Genomic DNA, 24490 nt, shown 5'->3' with positions numbered 1-24490 from the left:
TGTGTACCCGCTGTCACAGGAGGAGACGGTGGCTATGGAAACATATGTCACGGAAGCTCTGAGACAGGGGTACATTCGGCCCTCCATGTCACCCGTCTCCTCAAGTTTCTTTTTTGTGAGGAAAAAGGAGGGAGGTCTGCGTCCGTGCATTGATTATCGAGGTCTCAATTCGATCACAGTGGGTTTTAGTTATCCGCTACCTCTCATCGCTACGGCGGTGGAATCATTCCACGGAGCGCGTTTCTTCACAAAACTGGACCTTAGGAGCGCGTATAATCTGGTGCGTATTCGGGGAGGAGACGAGTGGAAAACAGCGTTTAGTACCACATCAGGCCACTATGAGTACCTCGTCATGCCGTATGGGTTGATGAATGCTCCAGCCGTCTTCCAATCCTTTGTAGATGAGATTCTCAGGGACTTGCACGGGCAGGGTGTGGTAGTGTATATTGATGACATCTTGATTTATTCTGCCACACGCGCCGCGCATGTTTCCCTGGTGCGCAGGGTTCTTGGGCGACTGCTGGAGCATGACCTATACGTCAAGGCTGAGAAATGTGTGTTCTCCAAACCAGCCGTTTCCTTCCTGGGTTATCGCATTTCCAGCTCGGGGATGATGATGGAGTGTGACCGCGTTAACGCCGTGCGTAATTGGCCGACTCCGACCACGGTAAAGGAGGTGCAGCGATTTTTAGGGTTTGCCAATTACTACCGGAGGTTTATCCGGGGTTTTGGCCAAGTAGCGGCGCCCATTACCTCACTGCTGAAGGGGGGGCCGGTGCGTCTGCAGTGGTCAGCAGAGGCTGATGGAGCCTTCAACCAGTTGAAGGCACTGTTCACTGGGGCTCCCGTGTTGGCGCATCCGGACCCTTCGTTAGCATTCATAGTGGAGGTGGATGCGTCCGAGGCTGGGGTTGGAGCCGTGCTGTCTCAGCGCTCGGGTACGCCACCGAAGCTCCGTCCCTGCGCTTTCTTTTCTAAGAAGCTGGGTCCGGCGGAGCGGAACTATGATGTGGGGGACCGGGAGTTACTAGCTATGGTAAAAGCCCTGAAGGTGTGGAGACACTGGCTAGAGGGGGCTAAACACCCTTTTCTCATCTGGACTGACCACCGTAATCTGGAGTATATTCGAGCAGCGAGGAGACTGAATCCGCGTCAGGCTAGGTGGGCCATGTTCTTTACACGTTTTAGATTTACGATCTCTTACAGACCAGGTTCCCTCAACACTAAGGCCGACGCGCTGTCCCGTCTCTATGACACCGAGGACCGGGCCATCGAACCCACTCCCATCCTTCCAGCCTCTCGGCTGGTGGCCCCAGTGGTATGGGAGGTGGACGCGGACATCGAGCGAGCGTTGAGGGTTGAACCTGCGCCTACACAGTGTCCGACTGGTAGAAGTTACGTACCGCTTGGTGTCCGTGATAAGTTGATTCGGTGGGCCCACACACCACCGTCTGCGGGTCATCCGGGGATTGATAGGACAGTGCGGGGTCTTAGGGGGAAATACTGGTGGCCCACCTTAGCTAGGGATGTGAGGCTCTATGTCTCTTCCTGTTCGGTATGCGCCCAGAGTAAGGCTCCTAGGCACCTTCCTCGAGATTCTACTTTGTCTCTGTACTGGCGCTTAGCTTGTTTGATAGCCTTGCGGAGGGAATAGCTGCACTGTTTGTATTCGGTCATGTTACCAGACACCTTGCCCTGATTAAAAGCAGTGGTTCGCGCTTTCAGTTTCACACGAATGCTGCCATCAATCCACGGTTTCTGGTTAGGGAATGTTTTAATCATGCTATGGGAACGACATCTTCAACGCACGTTCTAATGAACTTGCACACCGAATCAGCGTATTCGTCAATGTTGTTATCTGACGCAATACGAAACATCTCCCAGTCCACGTGATGGAAGCAGTCTTGGAGTGTGGAGTCAGCTTGGTCGGACTAAAATTGGACAGACCTCAGCGTGGGAGCCTCTTGTTTTAGTTTCTGTCTGTAGGCAGGGATCAACAAAATGGAGTCGTGGTCAGCTTTTCCGAAAGGGGGGCGGGGCAGGGCCTTATATGCGTTGCGGAAGTTAGAGTAACAATGATCCAAGGTCTTTCCACCCCTGGTTGCGCAATCGATATGCTGATAAAATTTAGGGAGTCTTGTTTTCAGATTAGCCTTGTTAAAATCCCCAGCTACAATGAACGCAGCCTCCGGATAAATCGTTTCCAGTTTGCAGAGAGTTAAATAAAGTTCGTTCAGAGCCATCGATGTGTCTGCTTGGGGGGGGGGTATATACGGCTGTGATTATAATCGAAGAGAATTCTCTTGGTAGATAATGCGGTCTACATTTGATTGTGAGGAATTCTAAATCAGGTGAACAGAAGGATTTGAGTTCCTGTATGTTTCTTTCATCACACCATGTCACGTTGGCCATAAGGCATACGCCCCCGCCCCTCTTCTTACCAGAAAGATGTTTGTTTCTGTCGGCGCGATGCGTGGAGAAACCCGTTGGCTGCACCTCTTCGGATAGCGTCTCTCCGGTGAGCCATGTTTCCGTGAAGCAAAGAACGTTACAGTCTCTGATGTCCCTCTGGAATGCTACCCTTGCTCGGATTTCATCAACCTTGTTGTCAAGAGACTGGACATTGGCAAGAAGAATGCTAGGGAGTGGTGCACGGTGTGTCCGTCTCCGGAGTCTGACCAGAAGACCGCCTCGTTTCCCTCTCTTTCGGAGTCGTTTTTTTGGGTCGCTGCATAGGATCCACTCCGTTGTCCTGTTTGTAAGGCAGAACACAGGATCCGCGTCGCGAAAAACATATTCTTGGTCGTACTGATGGTGAGTTGACGCTGCTCTTATATTCAGTAGTTCTTCTCGACTGTATGTAATGAAACCTAAGATGACCTGGGGTACCAATGTAAGAAATAACACGTAAAACAACAAAAAACTGCATAGTTTCCTAGGAATTTGAATAAAAGAGAGTGAGAAGTATTAGTTAAAGTATTATCGAAGATGATTTATGAACCAGTATTTTGCAATTCAGTGTAATGTTGAAAATATAACCTACTACAATTAATAATTACAAATGAATACAAACAGTCAAATAAAAGAGTCGATATAATAAACATGTCTTTTTCGTTCAATCTTTGTTCAGCGATTGGACAGAAGTCAGATTAAACAATGATGCCTGCATGTTTATAACGCTTTACATTAAGCTGTTGAAATACCACATAGCTGAAATATCTACCCCTTTGATAACATCTGATTAATTACCAATAACTTCACAGTACCTACACCTGTAACAAATATGGATCACAAATAAAAACATTTAATTAGCTATAGACTAACTGCGTTGTATATGGGTAACTTAAGTGTTACCCAAATGTTTTTCATTGACACATAGAAGCCAAAGTTATACAGGTGTGCTATCAGTGACATGCAGAGCTAGAACGTTCTGCAGTAACAAAATTACACACTGTAGCTGTCTGAGCCCTGTATATGGCTCTTCAGCACAAGCAATAGAACCATTTTGTAAAGTGATAACATTGTAAGGTTACATTACACTGTTTTATTTCAAATCAAACATTTTGCCGGAAACACAAAGAAATTGCTTTTAGAAACTTAGTTTTGCAGCAGAAATAAAGAGGTCTAAATATGTAAAAAGAAGAAAATGAACACCCTCGGGCTGCACTTAGTTAAATTAAAGGTGCTAGAGTAGGCCTTGATGCTCTTCCCCAAGCTCCCCTCACATGGCTTCTTTCGTAGTACCAGTGTGCTTTCATTTGTCCGCTATGGGCCGGACACTACAGTGGGGTTCACTTCAGAGACACATTGAAAGATGGAAGCCTGTCCTTCATATTAGAAAAGTGAGCATGTTTCTCACCGGTTCCAATCCAAGTGCCAATTCCGTTTAGCAAACTCCAGGCAGTGCTATAGTCAGATGACATGAAAATAGAGCTCTTTGGCCATGCACACCAGCGGTGGATTTGGCGTCGAAAAACGGAAGCATATGGAGAAAAGTGCTTCATCTTATGGGGCTATTTTGCTTCCACTGGTCCTGTGGCCCTTGTTAAGGTTAAAAGCATCATGAACTTTACCAAGTACCAGGACATTTTAGCCTAAAACCCGGATGCCTCTGCCAGGACTTGAAAACCCTGTGGTTTGAATTGAAGAGGTCAGTCCATAGGAGCAGATGAAGGATATCAAGGATTTGGTAAGATTCTATAAGGTGGAATGGTCTAAGATCCCTCCCATCATGTTCTCCAATCTCATAAAACATTTTAGAGAAAGGCTCAGCGTCGTGCCAATTTTTACTCCTTTCTTTTTTATATTTTTTGTATTACTTATAAATAAAATATTTCTCTGAGCAATTGTATGAGTATAAAATAAACGTTCTGCTGCTTGGATAACGTATATTGGATGACGTCCTCCTCTGAGACCAGGTTGCTTGTTGCACCAGTAGGAGAATTATAAAGAGAATTTATGCTGGCAGTTAAGGGAACTAACAAAGGTTAGGACATTTACGTTAAAAGGTTAGGAGAACTAAAACAACAAAGGTTAGGCAACTTTAAGTAGCAGGTCAGGTGAATTGGCATAAGCTAAGAAAATGGTTAGGAGATGTTTTAGCTAAAATGCTACAGTTGTCCCAGACGCAACCTGAACACGCAACCTGTGGATTTGTTAGAAGGATGCGTATTATGCCTACCCATCCTCCCCGACCAACCTCCCTACTTTCTGTCTAAAGTAACTAGTCCATTAGGCCAGGCTGAATATTCTATAGGGCTTTCATCCAGAATTGTTAATAAGAGTTATATTGTCATGCCTATTACAATCGCCATTATTCTGTACACAATATATAATAAATTGACTACAGTGAGTTTTTGTACATGCTTATATATTTCTTAAAACTCTAATGTAAGGAAAGCTTTGTACATAAGGCATATAATATGTACAGACCTGGTCTAAATTAATCAGTATCAAACATCTTCTTGTCAAATATTCACACTTTGGCAACATAACAGATAGTATATACAAAACATACAAATACAAATATCCTAGAATATATATGTTTATATGTATAGGTTTTAATCTTTGAATAAAAAAACAAAATAATATTAATTGATATCTTCAAGAAAAAAACGATGTTATCAAAACATGCAATTACAGAGCTTTTCAGTCCAGCCATTGTCATGTACCATCTATCTTTGGGGGGCAAATGACCTGTTTAGGGCTAAAGCTGTCCTTGTTTGCTGGTTCCTAGGACCAGACCATCCTTGAACTCAGGTTCCCCATTTTTCTGCCTTGGCCCTGACCTTTGACCAGGGACCTGCTCACCTGGTCAGACAGCCATGAGGAGTAGAGACACCACAGTAAGCCCCACACAGCCCCTCTGGCCTAAGTTCTCTCCCCTCTACACTTTAGACTCGCTCTCTATATTAGCAATGTCACCGTTCCTCTCTGTCTGCTCCTCTAGCCCCTCTTCCTGGGTTACCAGTGTAGTATGCGTCTTCTCACGGCCTTCGGGCTCCAGCACCCCCTGCTGGCTGAGCTTGCTGGCCACAGACCAGGTGAAGGGCAGGTGGATGCGGCAATTAATCTCAGCCAGCTCTCTGGCGCTGCAGCTGGGGGTGTTGGTCTCGTGGATGTCGTGAAAGCTGTTGTAGTCCACCTCGTAAAAGCCATCCTCCAGGGTGAGCACCGGCATGAAGCGGTAGCCCCACTTTATCTCGCTGGTCACATACGAACTCCTGGCCTGGCAAGTCATCCCTGTGGGGACAGAGAGAAGACGAGAGAACTTAGCCTCCTCTAGAGTTGACAAAAAAACACTGTCTAGTTGTGGATATGACTCATTCAATGTCAGAGTCATTACAACATAATGACACACGTCTACTAGCACTTTATGAGAAATAATGTTATATCATGTTATCATGTCATTGTTAGGTGTTAGTATCGGCGATCTCTGGCTAGGGCCGTATGTGTTGGGAGTGAGTAAGTTATTAAATGTCAATACAGTTGGACACTATAGCTGTGGAAAACTGAGCACTCATTAATATATACAGCCCTATCCAGTCCACCCAACACTCAGGAAGGGTTGGTGTATTGAACATACTGTACAGAGACTATTAATAACTCTTAATTATGAACATAGCCACTAACCATTTTACCTTTCATGCAGCAGTACATTGTAATTGTACCTCAAGCACTTTGCCCAGATTTTATTGTCACATTAGAATGAATGGTGCTGCTAGGCTCTGTGTGTAGGGTAAGTGAAGCCGTCCTCTAATATATTTCTCAAGGAAAACAGCTTTCTCACTACTTAATAATTTGTTGGGTCAAATATAATGACATGTTAATAATTACTCTAGAAAGTGTCTGAATTCCTTGCCTCATTACAACAGAAAGCTACATTCTTAGAGAACAGAATTAGAGAAATTTGAAGTTGGCAGTTAAAAATATTTTTTCACGTATAAGGAGAACTGTTTTAGAAGGGGAACTTCTAAAACATTAGATGAAAGACTTTAAACAGTAATTCTTACACAAGAAGAAGAGCCATTAATCATTAAACTTCTTTTGCCTACAGCTGTGAGTTAAGTTTTTTTTCTGATCCGTCAGGTTTCATAAGACATCCTAATAAGAAACCGTTAAACTAACACTGAATGACAAGCAATGTCCCTTTGACACGTGCAATGCTGCAGGGCATCAAAATGGCACAATTATTGAGATTTAAAAATATTTATAAAGTGGAGGGAGGTCAACAAGGCAATGAACATGCGATTAAAAAATAATTGGTGTTTTGGAGCAAATCCATCAACAGGATATTGAGTAAAGCGAAGAGACGGTATAAAGGACTATATCAAGTGTGTGTGTGTGTGTCTGTATCATGGTAGGGGAGGAAGGACTGGTACATCTCGTACTGCAGTTTAATTTGGCTGATGATGCTGAAAATGTGCAGCTCCAATGAGCAGCTGGTGCGCTGCAGAAAGGATATGGCGTACCTTCAGGGCTCCAGCAGCATGGATGCTGAAGAAAGCCTGCTGCTATGAGGTCTAACACATAGGTATCTAAAACTACAAGCCAGCCCAAAAAAGTATGAATTTACAGAAAATGTAAAAGAAGTGATATAATTATCCTGCTTGATTTCTTTCATGTCAGACCCTAAATTTCAGGCCGCACAGTACAAGATACGCATTTCATGGGCTAAAACATTTCAATAATGTTTTCATTGAAGACATCCAGGGGGTGGAATTGGATATACATACTGTTGAAGTCGGAAGTTTACATACACTTAGGTTTGAGTCATTAGAACTAGTTTTTCAACCACTCCACAAAGTTCTTGTTAACAAACTATAGTTTTGGCAAGTCGGTGAGGACATCTACTTTGTGCATGACACAAGACATTTTTCCAACAATTGTTTACAGACAGGTTATTTCACTTATAATTCACTGTATCACAATTCCAGTGGGTCAGAGGTTTACATACACAAGTTGACTGTTCCTTTAAACAGCTTGGAGAATCCAGAAAATTATGTCATGGCTGCAGAAGCTTCTGATAGGCTAATTTACATAATTTGAGTCAATTGGAGGTGTACCTGTGGATGTATTTCAAGGCCTACCTTCAAACTCAGTGCCTCTATGCTTGACATCATGAGAACATCTAAAGAAATCAGCCAAGACCTCCACAAGTTTGGGTCATCCTTGAGTTTTCCAAATGCCTGAAGGTACATCTGTACAAACAATAATACGCAAGTATAAACCCCATGGGTGTCACGACTTCCGCCGAAGTCCGTCCCTCTCTCTCCTTGTTCGGGCGGTGTTCGGCGGTCGACGTCACCGGCCTCCTAGCCATCACTGATCAATTTTTCATTTTCCATTGGTTTTGTCTTGTCCTTCTTCATACCTGGATCCAATCCCATCAATTACATGTTGTGTATTTAACCCTCTGTTTCCCCTCATGTCCTTGTCGGAGATTGTTTTGATTGTATGTGATGTGCGACGGGTTTTGTACCCACTTTGTTATTTTGTACATTTCGGTTGTTTTGGAGTTTTGTCAGAATTTACAACTCAGTTTATACCAAGTTCGTTCTCCTGCGCCTGACTTCCTTGCCACCAACAATGGGACCACACAGCCATCATACCGCTCAGGAAGGAGACGTGTTCTGTCTCCTAGAGATGAACGAACTTTGGTGCAAAATGTTCAAATCAACCTTGTGATGATGCTGGAGGAAACAGGCACAAAAATATCTATATCCACAGTAAAACGCATCATATATCGACATAACCTGAAAGGCCGTTCAGCAAGGAAGAAGCCACTGCTCCAACACCGCCATAAAAAAGCCAGACTACATTTTGCAACTGCACATGGGGACAAAGAGGGGGGGGGGGGTGAAAGACAAACCTGGAACATGAATGTCTGGCAGATACATAACCACACAGTTTGCTCATCCTGCTGTGGATACATGTGTATATGTGTTTGTGTTGCGTACTGCACACTAACAGCCCTCATATGACGGAACAGGTCAGCCGTGACAATGGCCACAAGCTGTTCCTGATTCGCATCATGCCTTCCACAACCTTTCGACCTCTCCCCTTTCACCCAGAACATTCTCCTTTACGCCACTGCTGCTTCGGCTTATACAGGCCCTTGGGCTGAATGACAGGGCACCGCTCCGACTGTCCGTCTACTATTACCTCAGCCGAGCATGCAAAACAGGCCACTGACCCAATAACACACAGTGCATGGTACACTCGAACAATTATTAAACTTTGAGTCTGGCCTCACAAAGTTCACATCTCACCTCTTTTTCCAAAGTATAGTACCTTTAAATTATGGGGGGAGGGAGTGAATTGATGATTTCAAATGTCACCTGTGGTACCACCTGTCCACGTTGGTAAATCTGGTCTTGTATTTAGTCTACACAATATCAACTACTCACCTTCAACTTTCCCAAAACAATGACTTCCCTTGAATCTCCCATTTCTCTCAAACATTTTAGAAAAAGCTGTTGTGTAGCAACTCACTGCCTTCCTGAAGACATAAATTACGTATATGAAACGCTCCAGTCTGGTTTTAGACTCCGTTATAGTACTGAGACTGCACTTGTGAATGTGATGAATTACCTTATAATGGTGTCAGACCAAGGCTGTGTATCTGTCCTCGTGCTCCCAGATTTTAAGTGCCGCTTTTGACACCATCGATCACCACATTCTTTTGGAGAGATTGGAAACCCTAATTGGCCTACACGGACAAGTTCTTGCCTGGTTTACATCTTATCTTTCGGAAAGATATCTCTGTGGATGGTTTGTCCTCAAAGGTCAGTTTTAGGACCGCTATTGTTTTCACTATATATTCTATATATTCACCATATATTCTACCTCTTGGTGATGTCATTAGGGAATGCAATGTCAACTTTCACTGCTATGCAGACGATACACAGCTGTACATTCTGGTTAAACATGGTAAAGCCACAAAATTTGCTACCCTGGGAGCCTGTGTTTCAGACATAAGGAAGTGGATGGGACATTTTTTTAAACTTTTAACCTCAGACAAAACAGAGATGCTAGTTCTAGGTCCCAAGAAACAAAGTGATCTGTTGTTTGATCTGACAATTCATCTTGATGGTTGTACAGTCTTCTTGAATAAAACTGTGAAGGACCTCTACGTTCCTCTGGACCCTGATCTCTGTTCTGACGAACATATCAAAAATATTTCGTAACTGTCACACTCTGATCTGTTTCACCTGTCTTTGTGATTGTCTCCATCCCCTCCAGGTGTCTCCCATCTTCCCCATTATTCCCAGTGTATTTATGTGTTCTCTGTTTGTCTGTTGCCAGTTCATTTTGTTTTTCTTCAAACCCACCATCGTATTCTCCTGTATTCTCTAGTTCCTGCTATCTAGGTTTCCCGGTTTTTACCATTTTGCCTGCCCTGACCATGAGCCTGCCTACCGTTCTGTACCTTGTAACACCTCCCTGGATTACTGACTTGTGCCTGCCCTGCCTTGAACCTGAGCCTTCCTGCCGTTCTGTACATTTCGGACTCTGCTCTGGAATACTGACCTCTGACTGCCCTTGACCTGTTGTTTGCCTGTCCCCCCTGTTTTTGTAATAACTTTTGTTACTTTTAAACTGTCTGCTTCTGGGTCTTCTCCTGAGCCTTGACAGTAATATTGCAAAAATCAAAACATTTTGTCCAAAAATTATGCAGAAAAGCGAATACTTCTAGATTAGACTACTGCAGTACTCTACACTCTGGCTACCCGGATAAAGCACTAAATAAACTTCAGTTAGTGCTAAGTACGGCCGCTAGAATCTTGACTAGAACACCAAAATGTTATCATGTTACTCCAGTGGTAGCCTCTACACTGGCTTCTTGTTAAGGCTATGGCTGATTTCAAGGTTTTACTGCTATCCTACAAAGCATTACATGGACTAGCTCCTGCCTATCTCTATACTTTTGTCCTGCCTTACATACCTACACATACCCTACGTTCACAAGCCTCCTTATTGTCCCTAGAATTCCTAAGCAAACAGCTGGAGGCAGAGTTTTCAGAATCTGGAGCAACATTTTTATGGAATGGTCTGCCTATTCATGTGAGAGACGCAGACTCTGTCTCAACCTTTAAATCTCAACTGAAGACTAATTTCTTCAGTAGATCCTATGATTGAGTACAATCTGGCCCAGGGGTGCGAAGGTGAATGGCAAGGCACTGGAGTGATGAACTGCCCTTGCTGTCTCTGCCTGGCCGGCTCCCCTCTCTCCACTGGGATTTTCTGCCTCTGACCCTATTACGGGGGTCACTGGCTTACAAATAAATTCAAATCAAACTAGTACTAGTTCTCTTCCATGCCGTCCCTAGGAGGGGTGCGTCACATCTGCCAGGCTTTTTTCCCGCTATACTCAACTTGAGTGGGTTGTGAGTCACTGACGTAACCTTCTTGACCGATTTTTGCGCCCCCCTCATGCTCGTGCGGTGGAGGAGATCTTCGTGGGCTACAGTCAGCCTTGTCTCAGGGTAGTAAGTTGGTGGTCTGTTGATATCCCTCTAGTGTTGTCCGGGGGTATCGTCTGACAGTGCCACAGTGTCCCGACCCCCCCCTGTCTCAGCCTATAGAATGTATGCTGCAATAGTCTATGTGCCAGGAGGCTAGGGTCAGTCTGTCCTATCTGGGAAAATTCCCCTGTCTTATCTGTTGTCCTGTGTGAACTTAAATATGCTCCCTCTAATTCTACCATCTCTCTCATTCTCGCTTTCTCTCTCTCTCTCGCGCTCTCTCTCTCTCTTTCTCTCCCCTCCTGGAGTACCTGAGCCTAAGGACCATGCGTCAGGACTACCTGGCCTGATGACTCCTGGATGTCCCTGTCCCCAGGCCACCGGTTCGTGCTACTGATCCAGTTTCTGATGTTTTTCCTGTGGCTATGAAACTCTGACCTGTTCACCAGACATGCAAGTTTGTCGTGCTGCTGCTCCAGTTTCAACTGTTCTGCCTGCGGCTATGGAACTCTGGCCTCACCGGATATGCTACATTGTCCCGGACCTGCTGTTTTCGACTGTCTCCCTTCTTCTCTCTCCCTCTATCTCGCTCTCTCTCTCTCCCTCTCTCTCTCTTTCTCTACCGCAACTGCTGTCGCGACCTCTGAATGCTCAGCTATGAAAACCCAACTGACATTTACTCATGAGGTGCTGACCTGTTGCACCCTCTCCAACCACAGTGATTATTATTTGACCCTGCTGGTCATCTATGAGCGTTTGAACATCTTGAAGAACGATCTGGCTTTAATGGCCATTTACTCTTATAATCTTCACCCGGCACAGTCAAAATAGGACTGGCCACCCCTCAAAGCCTGCATCCTCTAGGTTTTTTCTTAGCTTCCTGCTTTCCTAGGGATTTTCTCCTAGCCATCGTGCTTCTACAGTACATCTGCATTTGTGCTGTTTGGGGTTTTAGGCTGGGTTTCTGTATAAGCACTTTGTGACATCTGCTGATGTAAAAAGGGCTTTATAAATAAATGTGATTGATCGATTGCCTGACACCTGTAGTTACCTCAACATATAGAGATTAGAAAGACTGATGCCCTGTGCACTCATGCCTGGTGCGTGTCCCCATCTGTCGGGGCATTGGGGGACACATAGTAAACTGGTTGCACAAATATGGAGAGCACACTATTGAAATTCAAGAATTACCAGGAGCAGGACATCACAGCGAGGAAGATTAAGAAGTTTGAGCAGCACTCCAATGACTATGAACAAAATGAGGTGTATCTGTAGAGAGGGAATCCACATCGAGGACATGCAGTGATGTCAGAGACTACCCAAAACGGCTTACCCTACCTCCACACTTAAGTGCATCTTCTCTTGATGCAGATTCAGATTACAGCTATGATTCCCATGGGAATGGATTTTTTTTTTTAGGACGCAAGCGAGGGGGAAGAGGATACCCTCAATGGCCCCACAGGGGTCAGCAGCACCGCGGATGTGGAGGAAGTGTAGGAGGGGCAAGAAGAACAGAGGAGCAAGGCTGCAATTGGACACGCAGTCAGAATGCCTGAGTGTGATTAACCTTTCTTCACGTCCCATCATCACTTCATGTGAGTTGGCGTTGAGTAAGGGTTTATCTTTCATCCCAACTGCATCATGTAATAACTTTGACACCACAATAGAATTTCAGAAATTATTTCCAAATGTGGATGTGTCAAGTATGGGTGAGACGAGTGTTCAGACTGTGGGTGACACAATAGAGAATTACATTTCCACCAGAACGAATACCCCGTTTTGAGCCAAATCCCCCTTTTTTCGGCCAGATACAGAAATCCCTCCCTAGAAACATACTGCAGATTGGTGGAAAAAGATGTCTCAGATTTTGAATATTAAAGTGAGAATACAGAGTCTGCAATAATCTCCCTAAACAGAGACGAGCATCGGATGTTTTAAAAAATGATTCCACTTTGATAGTACGTAATTGCTGACAAGGGCGGAGCTGTGGTGTTGTTAAACCGTGATGACTATGTGAATGAGATCTGGGGACAATTGAACACCACCACTTTCTATCAGAAATTGTCACATGACCCCACACCACTGTTCAAAGAAGAGATTCACTGCAAGCTGAAGTCTCTTGTGGAAAGTGGAGACATTATGCAAAAAGAATATGAGTTCATGAAAGTAGACTATCCATTCATTAGCTTTATTCATGCCTTACCAAAATACACAAACTACTGGATAAGCCACCAGGGAGACCTATTGTGGCCTCCATTGGCTTTTCTTTCTAAAAATGTCTTTCTAAAAACCCATTGTGGTGTCACTCTCACCCTATTACGGGCAAGGCCATTAAGATTAAGGGCATCATGTTCCACAAAAAATGTGCTATACCTGATCAAGTGTATTTGTGGTCTATGATATGTAGGAAAACCAAAATGAGCTCTGAAAACAAGGATAGCAGAACACAGGAGTAATATCAGGACACTTGACCAGAGAAACCCGATGGCTGCGCATTTCATGGAGGCTTGTCACACCATTAGCTCTTTGAGATACATTGGCATCGAACATGTTAAGACTCCTAGGAGGGGGAGAGATACTGATAATCTATTATTGAGAAGAGAATTGTATTGGATTCACCATTTGTGTACCATGTCTCCTAGAGGTCTGAACCAAGAGTTTGATATCAGACCATTTCTTACATGAATATGTCACTTTGATTTGTCTTGCCTTCCAGGTAACCCACTTGGTCATTTTGTAAATATATATTATTTTCTGGAACTACTACATGTACTCATCTCATTGTTATTAAATGATTAGAGGTATACAAATTGCTTTTGCACCCATCATGCGTCATGTCCGCAATGGTCATGTGAGGTGAAATGTGTATATTTTGGGATGTGAGCACTCAATTTGTTTGACCTGATGAAGATCCGTTTCGGATCGAAACGTTGTCAATAAATCAGTGAATTTGTAGCTTTAACAGTGTGCGGGCCTTCTTGTTCTTTAATAGTATTCTTTATTAGCCCAGCACCTATGTTTTTAAGGATGTGCTTATGACCACAAACTTTTCTATGCATGTTGAGTCTGCCAGAAAGTAGTTACGGCAGTCAGTCAACCCGCAAAGACCCTTCCGTCCCCCTCCATTTACAAATGCAGCCTGCAATGCAGCCTGCCCCTTCGCAAACAGTCATTATCGAATTAGACAAAATGGCAGAATACTGTGTGCCCCCTTCTGCCCAAAGCCCTTCACACCTGGGGGGTTTGGGTCAGGGTGAAAAGTGCATCACCTTTTTCTAAATGTTGAGCTAATTACAAGGGTCAGACAAAAGGCAGTAATTGCTTTGGGAAAGTAGTATTGGAGGGGAGTAGCTGTAGTTATTGTTTAGTCTACATGCAAGATTAGTTTACCAACATGTACAGGTGGTACCACATATGACCTTTTAAGCCATCAAACCACAGAATGCCAAGACGAGGACAAATGGGCCAGCCCCCTCCCCCAATTCAAATACATTATTTTACCTTTTGTTATTCTTTGACACCAGTCATGACAACATTTCAAGAGAGAGTTGACAACCACTGTTCTCTACCTTAACACAAAGCAGCACAAGGCACACGCAGCCTGTATCTCCACCTGCATTGTCATTAGAGGGTTTATATATTCAGTGACAGAATTTGAGACAACCATATTGGCCATATCAAAAACAATTAAAGTAGAACTTGTGCAGTGCAATAAATCTTTGTCTGTAAGAACAAAGTCCTCGCCTAAAATAAAGCAACCACCCATGTGCAGAGTTGGTGGAACATAATATCTAATAGCTATTGGCTGGTGTGGCCTGCTGTTTGGATAATACTGCTTAAAGCGTGTGGAGTGGGGAAACCCCACTCAAAAGCTGTCACACCCTAATCTGTTTCACCTGTTCCTGTGATTTTCTTTCTTTTCGTTTATTTACATTTTTACAGGGACAGCGCACATTAATCAACGTTTCAGTAAAAGTGCTGGTTTTAGCCAGCAGGCTAATTTTCAACCGCAGTCCCTGGGCAAGCTATTAAAAACATTGTTGATTGTCCAGGTGTCGCTTATTTTCCCCAGTGTATTTATCCCTGTGTTTCCTGTCTCTCTGTGCCAGTTTGTCTTGTATGTTAGTCAAGTCAAGCAGTGCATTTTTCCCGTTTCGCCTTTTGCTTTTCTCTTTTTGATAGCCTTCCCGGTTTTGACCCCTGTCTGACTCTGGACTATTTCCCCGCCTGCCTGCCCTTCGATACCTTTTGGACTCTGAACTGGTTTTGACCTTTTTACCTGTCCACGACCATTCTCTTGCTTTACCCTTTTGGATTAATGAATATTGTAAGACTCCATCCATCTGCCTCCTGTGTCTGCATCTGGGTCTCGCCTTGTATCATAAAAATAAACTATATTTGAGGTATTTTGTTCATTAGTATTTTGTTTATTAGTACCGGCAGTTAAGTTAAGATATTGTCAAGTATGCCGGCAGTCGAGTTTTTAAGATATTGGACTTGAAAAGCTAAGTGTCTCCGGCCACGTCATCATGATTATGCAAAATGCAGAGAGATCATTCAAGTTTCACCCTCTCTCTCTCTCTCTCTCTCTCTCTCTCTCTCTCTCTCTCTCTCTCTCTCTCTCTCTCTCTCTCTCTCTCTCTCTCTCTCTCTCTCTCTCTCTCTCTCTCTCTCTCTCTCTCTCTCTCTCTCTCTCTCTGTCCATCTTACATGGGCACACTTCAGTTGCCATGGCAACCTCACAAACCACCGCAAATGATTGTATGGTTGCTTAGAGAGAGCAATAGAAGCAGGAGGAGGGAGGACTGACTTCTCCTTATGTTCCATCAACAAGATGGGGAATTAGCCATGTCTGCAGCCCTGTGTTCATGTCTAACTGGAATATTCACTGTACTGTAGACACATATACTGTAGAATAGGATACAGAGAGCACTGCTCTAAAGTATTACCTGTATAATCATTTGGTGTGTGCTTATATTTGTCCTATTTCAAACAAGTGTGTATTATACACATTTCAGAATTGGAAATGTTATTTTTGCATATTCGAACTCTCCCTGGGCCACCCTCAGAAATGAGTGTTAAGTGATTTGCTGAAGGGCACATAAACAGATTTTTCACTTTGTTGGCTCGGGGATTCAAACTAGCAACCTTTCAGTTACTAGCCCAATACTCTAACTGCTAGGTTACATGCTGCCAGTAATGTGCAGTCAAGGTAGGCAGGGTAGGTGAAAATAAATGAAAAGGGAACTGTAATGAAAAATAAATATGCCTTTTATCAATAATTTTGCCTTGTTTTTTCTGCATGATAAAATAGATTTCGGAACTAGTACAAATTAGTGGTGATCTGGTACAAAATGCTCATGGAGGCCAGGGGAAAGGCAACCTCACCATGTGTTTTTCTTCCACCCTTCAAACTCCAAACTACCTTATACTGCCTACAAATGGACACATAAAAAAGCAAGATTTTGAGAGTTTCTATGAGCGATTTGAGCAGAAATGCAATGAACTGGGCCTGGCAGAAAGCAAAACTCATAGTAACAGCCGATCAGAGTAAATATCAATGTTTAGCTAAGAGCCAGGTTTGAGCACTTTGGTGAACTTAATTTCCTTCGCTTAGTGGACTGAATTGTTTTTTAAACAATGTCACAAAAGTTCGACACAGCAAACGAGAGCCTGTAAAATATGCCAAGTACTTAGATTTTGTTTGAGTTAAGCCTGATCTTGTCGGATTGTACAGTAAAAATGTTTTGAGACAAATTGGACAGCTCCTCAGCTTTTTGTTCCAGTATGACCTGACACAGACTGTCCCCAAGGGAACAAAGTTACTGCAGCTGGTCCTCACTATACCAGCCACAACAGCATCCATATACAGTCGAAACCAGACCGATCAAGGACAACTCCCATCCCTTGCTATCATCTCCATCTCATCGAGACTGAGACACTTTTAACACTGAGGGCCAACAGGGAGTATTTTTACAGTTCCACCACTGATGCCTTTACCCAGAAAGATAGACGGTTGGACTTCGTTTACAAGTAAGTGCAAGTGTTTATTTACAGTAGCGCTGTAAACTAAATGGGTGTACCATTTAAACTGGCCGGTGAGTGTATATCTCAGTCAATAGAAAGTGCTTATCGGCCTGTTGTGTTGGTACCCGAGGTATAGTAAACCTGAGATATTAACCACTGGTATTGATTTGAGTGTTGAGAAAAGGGCAAAATGCAGCAAACCAGAAGCCTGCTTCTATATTGTATCTCTACACTCTTTATTTCCACATCATTAGTCCATCCACTTACGGAAGACTAATGTGAATGTTTGAAACAGTTGACTGTTTGACCGAATGACCGCCGAGACATTGAAGCCACACAATCCCATTCTAACTTTCTGTAATGTATTTACTATGGGTACAACAAAATGTAACCAAAAACATCAACCAACATATCACAATAACCTGTCGGCTATTCCTATAACTCAGTGCTTGTGGCCATACATGTGCTTCCCATGTTTTCTGAGAAGGAGAGTAATGACAGAATAATGTTCACGGCTACATCAACATGACGTAAAAGCTATCAGGCCTCCGCTCCTCTGAGGAGCAATAGCCAATTGATTTTGTAGCTTCCATTGTATTGTTCACTGCTATAATCCATCATTATGTTATGAATGAACATATATTATGCAGCCAATGTTGCTTGCTGTGGTAATCTCTCAGAGAAACATAGACTGTAACAGATGTATGTTCATTGAACCGACTCGAAAATAGTTTAACCACCACTTCATCATGTATACAGCGTGACCACTGGCTCCTGTCAGATTAAGCACTTGATGTCTGCCAGGCGTGCCATCTGACTACACTGCCTGTGCTGCAGCTACGAATCTTGTCACTGAAAGCCACAAAGCTTAAAATATTTCTATCTGACTGGTTTATTCTGATACCAAATCTGACTATATTTGAACTATACATCTTTCTCTTTACTTTATTGGTTTGCTAGATATACGGTATGCTAGGTACAGTATCAAAAATAAGAGTGAAAAATCAGCTGGGATGTCTAATGGCCTGCCGACTGCCACCCCAAAGTCAGCCAGCCAGTATAGCCATCCTCTCTTGGACATTTTAAACAGTTCAGAAACAATGAACTGCAGTATATTGGGAGCTAGATGATACACCAGAGCCAATCAGTCAACTCCTTAACACCGTGGGTCCTCAAATAAGAGGGTAAACTTATTTATTAACAGCTGATAAGGACCATTGGAAGATTAGAATGATCAAGCAATTCCTGCTGCTTCCATTTCTAAATGATCCCTCTCATAATTTTCTGAGAAACCTTTTGTTGTAAACGCCAGCAGACTTGAGAGAAGGAAAATTTTCATTGTGAAAAGGTTTTATTTTTTATGAGAGAAGATAATGCACATTTTACAACCCACATAATTACATTGGTATTTTATTTCCGTTTTATCATCAAAGTGCTGATATGATTTAAACCAACCTTGCGAAAATATCAAATAAAAAATACAATTATTTATTGATATGATTCTTATACAGGAGGCAAAAGCTGAGCGATTTCTTCTAGATACTTGATGGGACAGCTGCAAATTCAACATTGTGTCACACCCTGACCATAGAGAGCCATTGTTTCTCTATGGTGTAATAGGTTAGGGCGTGACTAGAGGCTATTCTAGTTAATTATTTCTATGCTGTGTTCTAGTTAATTTTTTCTATGTTGATGTTTTGTATGATTCCCAATTAGACGCAGCTGGTAATCGTTGTCTCTAATTGGGGGATCATATTTAAGTAGCTATTTTTCCCACCTGTGTTTGTGGGATATTATTTTGTGTTTGTGCATGTGCACCACGTAGTCACGTTCCTTTGTTTGTTTATTTGATTTATTTGTTTTTGGCTAAAGTTTCACTTTGGAATAAATATGTGCAACTCAATATCCGCTACGCCTTGGTCCCGTTCTTACGACAACTGTGACAATTGGCTATATAGTATACAGTGCCCTGCAAAAGTATTCATCCCCCTTGGCGTTTTTCCTATTTTGTTGCATTACAACCTGTAATTGAATTGTATTTTTATTTGAATTTCATGTAATGGACATACACAAAATAGTCCAAATTGGTTAAGTGAAATAAAAAAAATACTTGTTTCAAAATATTTTACAAAATTAAAAACGTAAAAGTGGTGCTTGCATATGTATTCACCCCCTTTGCTCTGAAGTCCTTAAATAAGATCTAGTGCAACAAATTACCTTCAGAAGTCACATAATTAGTTAAATAAAGTCCACCTGTGTGCAATCTAAGTGTCACATGAGCTGTCACATGATCTCAGTATATATACACCTGTTCTGAAAGGCCCCAGAGTCTGCAACACCACTAAGCAAGGGGCACCACCAAGCAAGTGGCATCAAGAAGACCAAGGAGCTCTCCAAACAGATCAGGGACAAAGTTGTGGAGAAGTACAGATCGGGATTGGTTTATAAAAAAATATCAGAAACTTTGAACATCCCACGGAGCACCATAAAATCCATTATTAAAAAATTGAAAGAATATGGCAACACAACAAACCTGCCAAGAGAAGGCCACCCATGAAAACTCAAGGACAAGGAAAGGAGGGCATTAATCAGAGAGTCAACAAAGATACCAAAGATAACCTTGAAGGAGCTGCAAAGCTCCACAGCGGAGATTGGAGTATCTGTCCATAGGACCACTTTAAGCCATACACTCCACAGAAAAAAGCCATTGCTTAAAGAAAAACATAAGCAAACACGTTTGGTGTTCGCCAAATAGTGTGGTTAATGTTAGGGTTAAGTTAAGGGTTAGGTTTAAAATCTGATTTTATGACTTTGTGGCTGTGCCATCAGAGCTGCCTCCAGTACATGAGTCATCCCAATATGCCAACCTGCTTTCAAAACAGCTTCGCTCATTTGACTAATTGACATGTATCTGCTCATATCAGCCACAAAGACAAGAAAGGAGGAAATTGGAAGACGGAGGAAAGGAATTGATTTGTTTGGCCTGCGCTCCAGAAACAAGCCAGAGAGCTACAGGATGAGTCAAGAAGCTGGGGACAGATAACTCTCAGAGCAGTTTCCTAGCAGGATCATTTCTAGTTTACTCTTTGACCCAACCTTTAAATGGGCCTGTTTTGAATGGATGCATTCAAGCTCCCATTATCAAGTGCCCTTTTTCTTAGGATTTTCCTTCTGTTCTACAAAAAAACAACAGTATCAGCCCAGAAACTGCAGTGCAATGATTTCTCACATTACAGCAAGGCCAGATAAACTCTCACTGCAGCCTGTGCGATTTAAAATAGAAAGTTGCAGTCAGACCTTCCCTGGAACACAATCCAGAAATCAAATGTGATTTACAGACAAACAAGCACACTTCCTGCTTTGCATAATAATGTGCAACAAACAGACCTTACTCTTAGCTCAATTGTCTTACTCTTCAGCTCAAATCACATAAGCGCAGTTACAGTACGACACCCTACACCCTGCAACGCTTAGGTACCTTTAGAACCGCTTTTCAGGGATACCATCTACAGAAATATTGTTCCAGAAAAAATCTTGAATTTTATTTATTTATTTATTTTACCTTTATTTAACCAGGTAGGCAAGTTGAGAACAAGTTCTCATTTACAATTGCGACCTGGCCAAGATAAAGCAAAGCAGTTCGACAGATAAAACGACACAGAGTTACACATGGAGTAAAAACAAACATACAGTCAATAATGCAGTATAAACAAGTCTATATACAATGTGAGCAAATGAGGTGAGAAGGGAGGTAAAGGCAAAAAAGGCCATGATGGCAAAGTAAATACAATATAGCAAGTAAAATACTGGAATGGTAGTTTTGCAATGGAAGAATGTGCAAAGTAGAAATAAAAAATAATGGGGTGCAAAGGAGCAAAATAAATTAATTAATTAAAATTAAATACAGTTGGGAAAGAGGTAGTTGTTTGGGCTAAATTATAGGTGGGCTATGTACAGGTGCAGTAATCTGTGAGCTGCTCTGACAGTTGGTGCTTAAAGCTAGTGAGGGAGATAAGTGTTTCCAGTTTCAGAGATTTTTGTAGTTCGTTCCAGTCATTGGCAGCAGAGAACTGGAAGGAGAGGCGGCCAAAGAAAGAATTGGTTTTGGGGGTGACTAGAGAGATATACCTGCTGGAGCGTGTGCTACAGGTGGGAGATGCTATGGTGACCAGCGAGCTGAGATAAGGGGGACTTTACCTAGCAGGGTCTTGTAGATGACATGGAGCCAGTGGGTTTGGCGACGAGTATGAAGCGAGGGCCAGCCAACGAGAGCGTACAGGTCGCAATGGTGGGTAGTATATGGGGCTTTGGTGATAAAACGGATTGCACTGTGATAGACTGCATCCAATTTGTTGAGTAGGGTATTGGAGGCTATTTTGTAAATGACATCGCCAAAGTCGAGGATTGGTAGGATGGTCAGTTTTACAAGGGTATGTTTGGCAGCATGAGTGAAGGATGCTTTGTTGCGAAATAGGAAGCCAATTCTAGATTTAACTTTGGATTGGAGATGTTTGATATGGGTCTGGAAGGAGAGTTTACAGTCTAACCAGACACCTAAGTATTTGTAGTTGTCCACGTATTCTAAGTCAGAGCCGTCCAGAGTAGTGATGTTGGACAGGCGGGTAGGTGCAGGTAGCGATCGGTTGAAGAGCATGCATTTAGTTTTACTTGTATTTAAGAGCAATTGGAGGCCACGGAAGGAGAGTTGTATGGCATTGAAGCTTGCCTGGAGGGTTGTTAACACAGTGTCCAAAGAAGGGCCGGAAGTATACAGAATGGTGTCGTCTGCGTAGAGGTGGATCAGGGACTCACCAGCAGCAAGAGCGACCTCATTGATGTATACAGAGAAGAGAGTCGGTCCAAGAATTGAACCCTGTGGCACCCCCATAGAGACTTCCAGAGGTCCGGACAGCAGACCCTCCGATTTGACACACTGAACTCTATCAGAGAAGTAGTTGGTGAACCAGGCGAGGCAATCATTTGAGAAACCAAGGCTGTCGAGTCTGCCGATGAGGATATGGTGATTGACAGAGTCGAAAGCCTTGGCCAGATCAATGAATACGGCTGCACAGTAATGTTTCTTATCGATGGCGGTTAAGATATCGTTTAGGACCTTGAGCGTGGCTGAGGTGCACCCATGACCAGCTCTGAAACCGGATTGCATAGCAGAGAAGGTATGGTGAGATTCGAAATGGTCGGTAATCTGTTTGTTGACTTGGCTTTCGAAGACCTTAGAAAGGCACGGTAGGATAGATATAGGTCTGTAGCAGTTTGGGTCAAGAGTGTCCCCCCCTTTGAAGAGGGGGATGACCGCAGCTGCTTTCCAATCTTTGGGAATCTCAGACGAATGCAAATGTCCTTAGTGTGTTAGCATTTTGTTTGCAAAAATGTTAAACAAGGCCCTGTGTTTTGAATGTGTGTGCACAGCCTCTGACAAGCTGCCAAATTCAATCGTGTCTATCCCTCTTCAGGGCTTCCCTGTTACAGTAGATCCCTGTGTGATGTGTTGCGTTGGAGCTGTGCAGTGAAAGGCCCTCTGTGCCTGATAGAGAGTGACTCACTCACATTAATGTTACCTCACTAACTCAACATGAGAATTCACAGGCCGAAGCACACGTGGAGACCTGCTTCTCACCCCATCAAGTCACTTAGCTGCTTTTCTGCTGCCTCTGAAAAGATAAAGTCACTCAGCCTTAGCAAATCCTCGCTGGAGATCCTTTGAAAGAGTTTACATTTATGAAGTGTGTGTTTGTGTTTACTCTGTTTATTCTGACAACCATGTCTTGCTTCCAAGGTTTTGTTTTGTCTGAGTGAAAGTCAAGGAAACTCAAGGTAAACATAACCTTCAAAGAAAAATAAATTGAATTCCTCCCAACAACAGGATAAAATGGTTTTCTAGCAAGATGCACAATACATCTGGTATCTGGGCAGGAAATAATTAGTCTGGAATTTTGGAAAGGCATTGCACTTTATTTCAGTAACACACGGATGTCATGACGTTGCCCTATTTGGGTACAGCAAGCACCATCCCCCGCTCTCTGCTTCTACAACCAGACTGCTGTGGTCAGAGTGAGGTCGTAAATTCCTAGGGAAGACCCTGCCTCATGGCCACACAGTATAGAGATAGAGTGAAGTTTCATAGAGAACAAATGAATTTCTTCCACCTCACAGAACTTGAGGTCCGAACAAATTTCATGTTCTGGAGAAGGTATAAAAGATCGGTGAAGAATCCAGCTATGAACCGGTCCGTTTGTTACAACTCATGGGAGACGGTGCGGCCACATTACCATAACGCTGTTTATATAATAGCCTCAGATATGAGGTTTACATCTAATTGTTGTATAAGATGAATGAGTGAGTATGATACTGTTTGTCAAATTGTGTAATGTGATTTTGGACTGTTCAATGACCTTTTGAGTTTAACTAAATCAGAGGACCGCCCATGAGCCCAGTTAGGGTCAGGCATCCTCGGACAGCCCTTTTCTGCAATTCCGAATAAAACCCAACTTTGAGAAATTCTCAGTAGACCATGTTTCTCTCAATCATGGGAGGACAAAGGTTGCAGACCATTGCTGAATCTTTGAACCATACCACGTGGTTAAACTCTTAGACTATTGATACCAACAGAATAAGAACAAGTCTTTGATATTAATTACTAGTCTGCAGCTAGGAATTTGGCATCATTGAACACGAAGAAGGACAACCGCCGAAAGATCCATTCTACAACAACATTAATGAATGTCGCTCTGAACTATCCCCTCTAACCACGACAGACAGAGAGAGAGAGAGAGAGAGAGAGAGGACGGAAACTCTCCAACAGAAACAAACTTTTCAACAGCGATTAAGACGACACAGTGAGCATAAATATATATATTGATTGCAATTGTTCCCGAATGAGTGAGCGTTCATGTGTAAAGGATTAGCATTTCAATTGTTATAATTATTAACTCTGTAGTGACTTCTTAGTCGACCCCCACTTCCCCTTTGTCTAACAATCCGCCATGCCGGTTTAGCCCACTAGGGCACATTCTCCTATCATTTCTTGTAACCATATTTACTTTGTTTGTTTATGAATTTCTGTGAATTACTTAGTTAGTAATAAATAAATGATTTAAGACAATTGATGTATGGTTGACTCATAGTGAAGAATGGGTTTGTGCAGATAACCAATAAGGTTATATTAGGAAATTATAACTTTGTAATCTGAATATTTTCCTTGGTGCCCCGGCTTCCTAGTTAATTACAGTTACATGATTAATCAGTTTGATCGCGTAATACTAATTACAGAGAATCTTTGATAAAAACTAAGTCTTCAATTTAATGAGAGTAAAGACACGGCACGGACATGCACTGAGATCAAGCCAAATCAAATGCTGCAAAGCTAGACCAACCAACAAATAGCAATTTGAGGCAAGAAAAACATATTCACCTCACAATGGATACAATGAATACCTGTCTTGTGTGTATGTTTGTGTTAAATAGTTTGTGTGTGTAAT

General features: G+C 42.8%; 1 protein-coding gene across 1 annotated transcript in view; it reads right to left on the bottom strand.

The window, feature by feature from the left end:
• Positions 1–2859: 2859 nt before the first annotated feature.
• LOC109892821 (G protein-activated inward rectifier potassium channel 2) overlaps positions 2860–24490 on the bottom strand; it is a 120780-nt gene continuing 99149 nt past the window's right edge. Inside the window, exon 3 of the mRNA XM_020485622.2 lies at positions 2860–5742. Within this exon, the coding sequence (XP_020341211.1) occupies positions 5387–5742 (356 nt within the window). The 3' untranslated portion in view covers positions 2860–5386. The remainder of the gene's footprint in view (positions 5743–24490) is intronic.

Source organism: Oncorhynchus kisutch, linkage group LG6 (assembly GCF_002021735.2).
Source record: "Oncorhynchus kisutch isolate 150728-3 linkage group LG6, Okis_V2, whole genome shotgun sequence".
Taxonomy (NCBI): Eukaryota; Metazoa; Chordata; class Actinopteri; order Salmoniformes; family Salmonidae; genus Oncorhynchus; species Oncorhynchus kisutch.
Note: the sequence above shows the minus strand (reverse complement) of the source record. Positions and strands in the feature narration are given on the sequence as shown.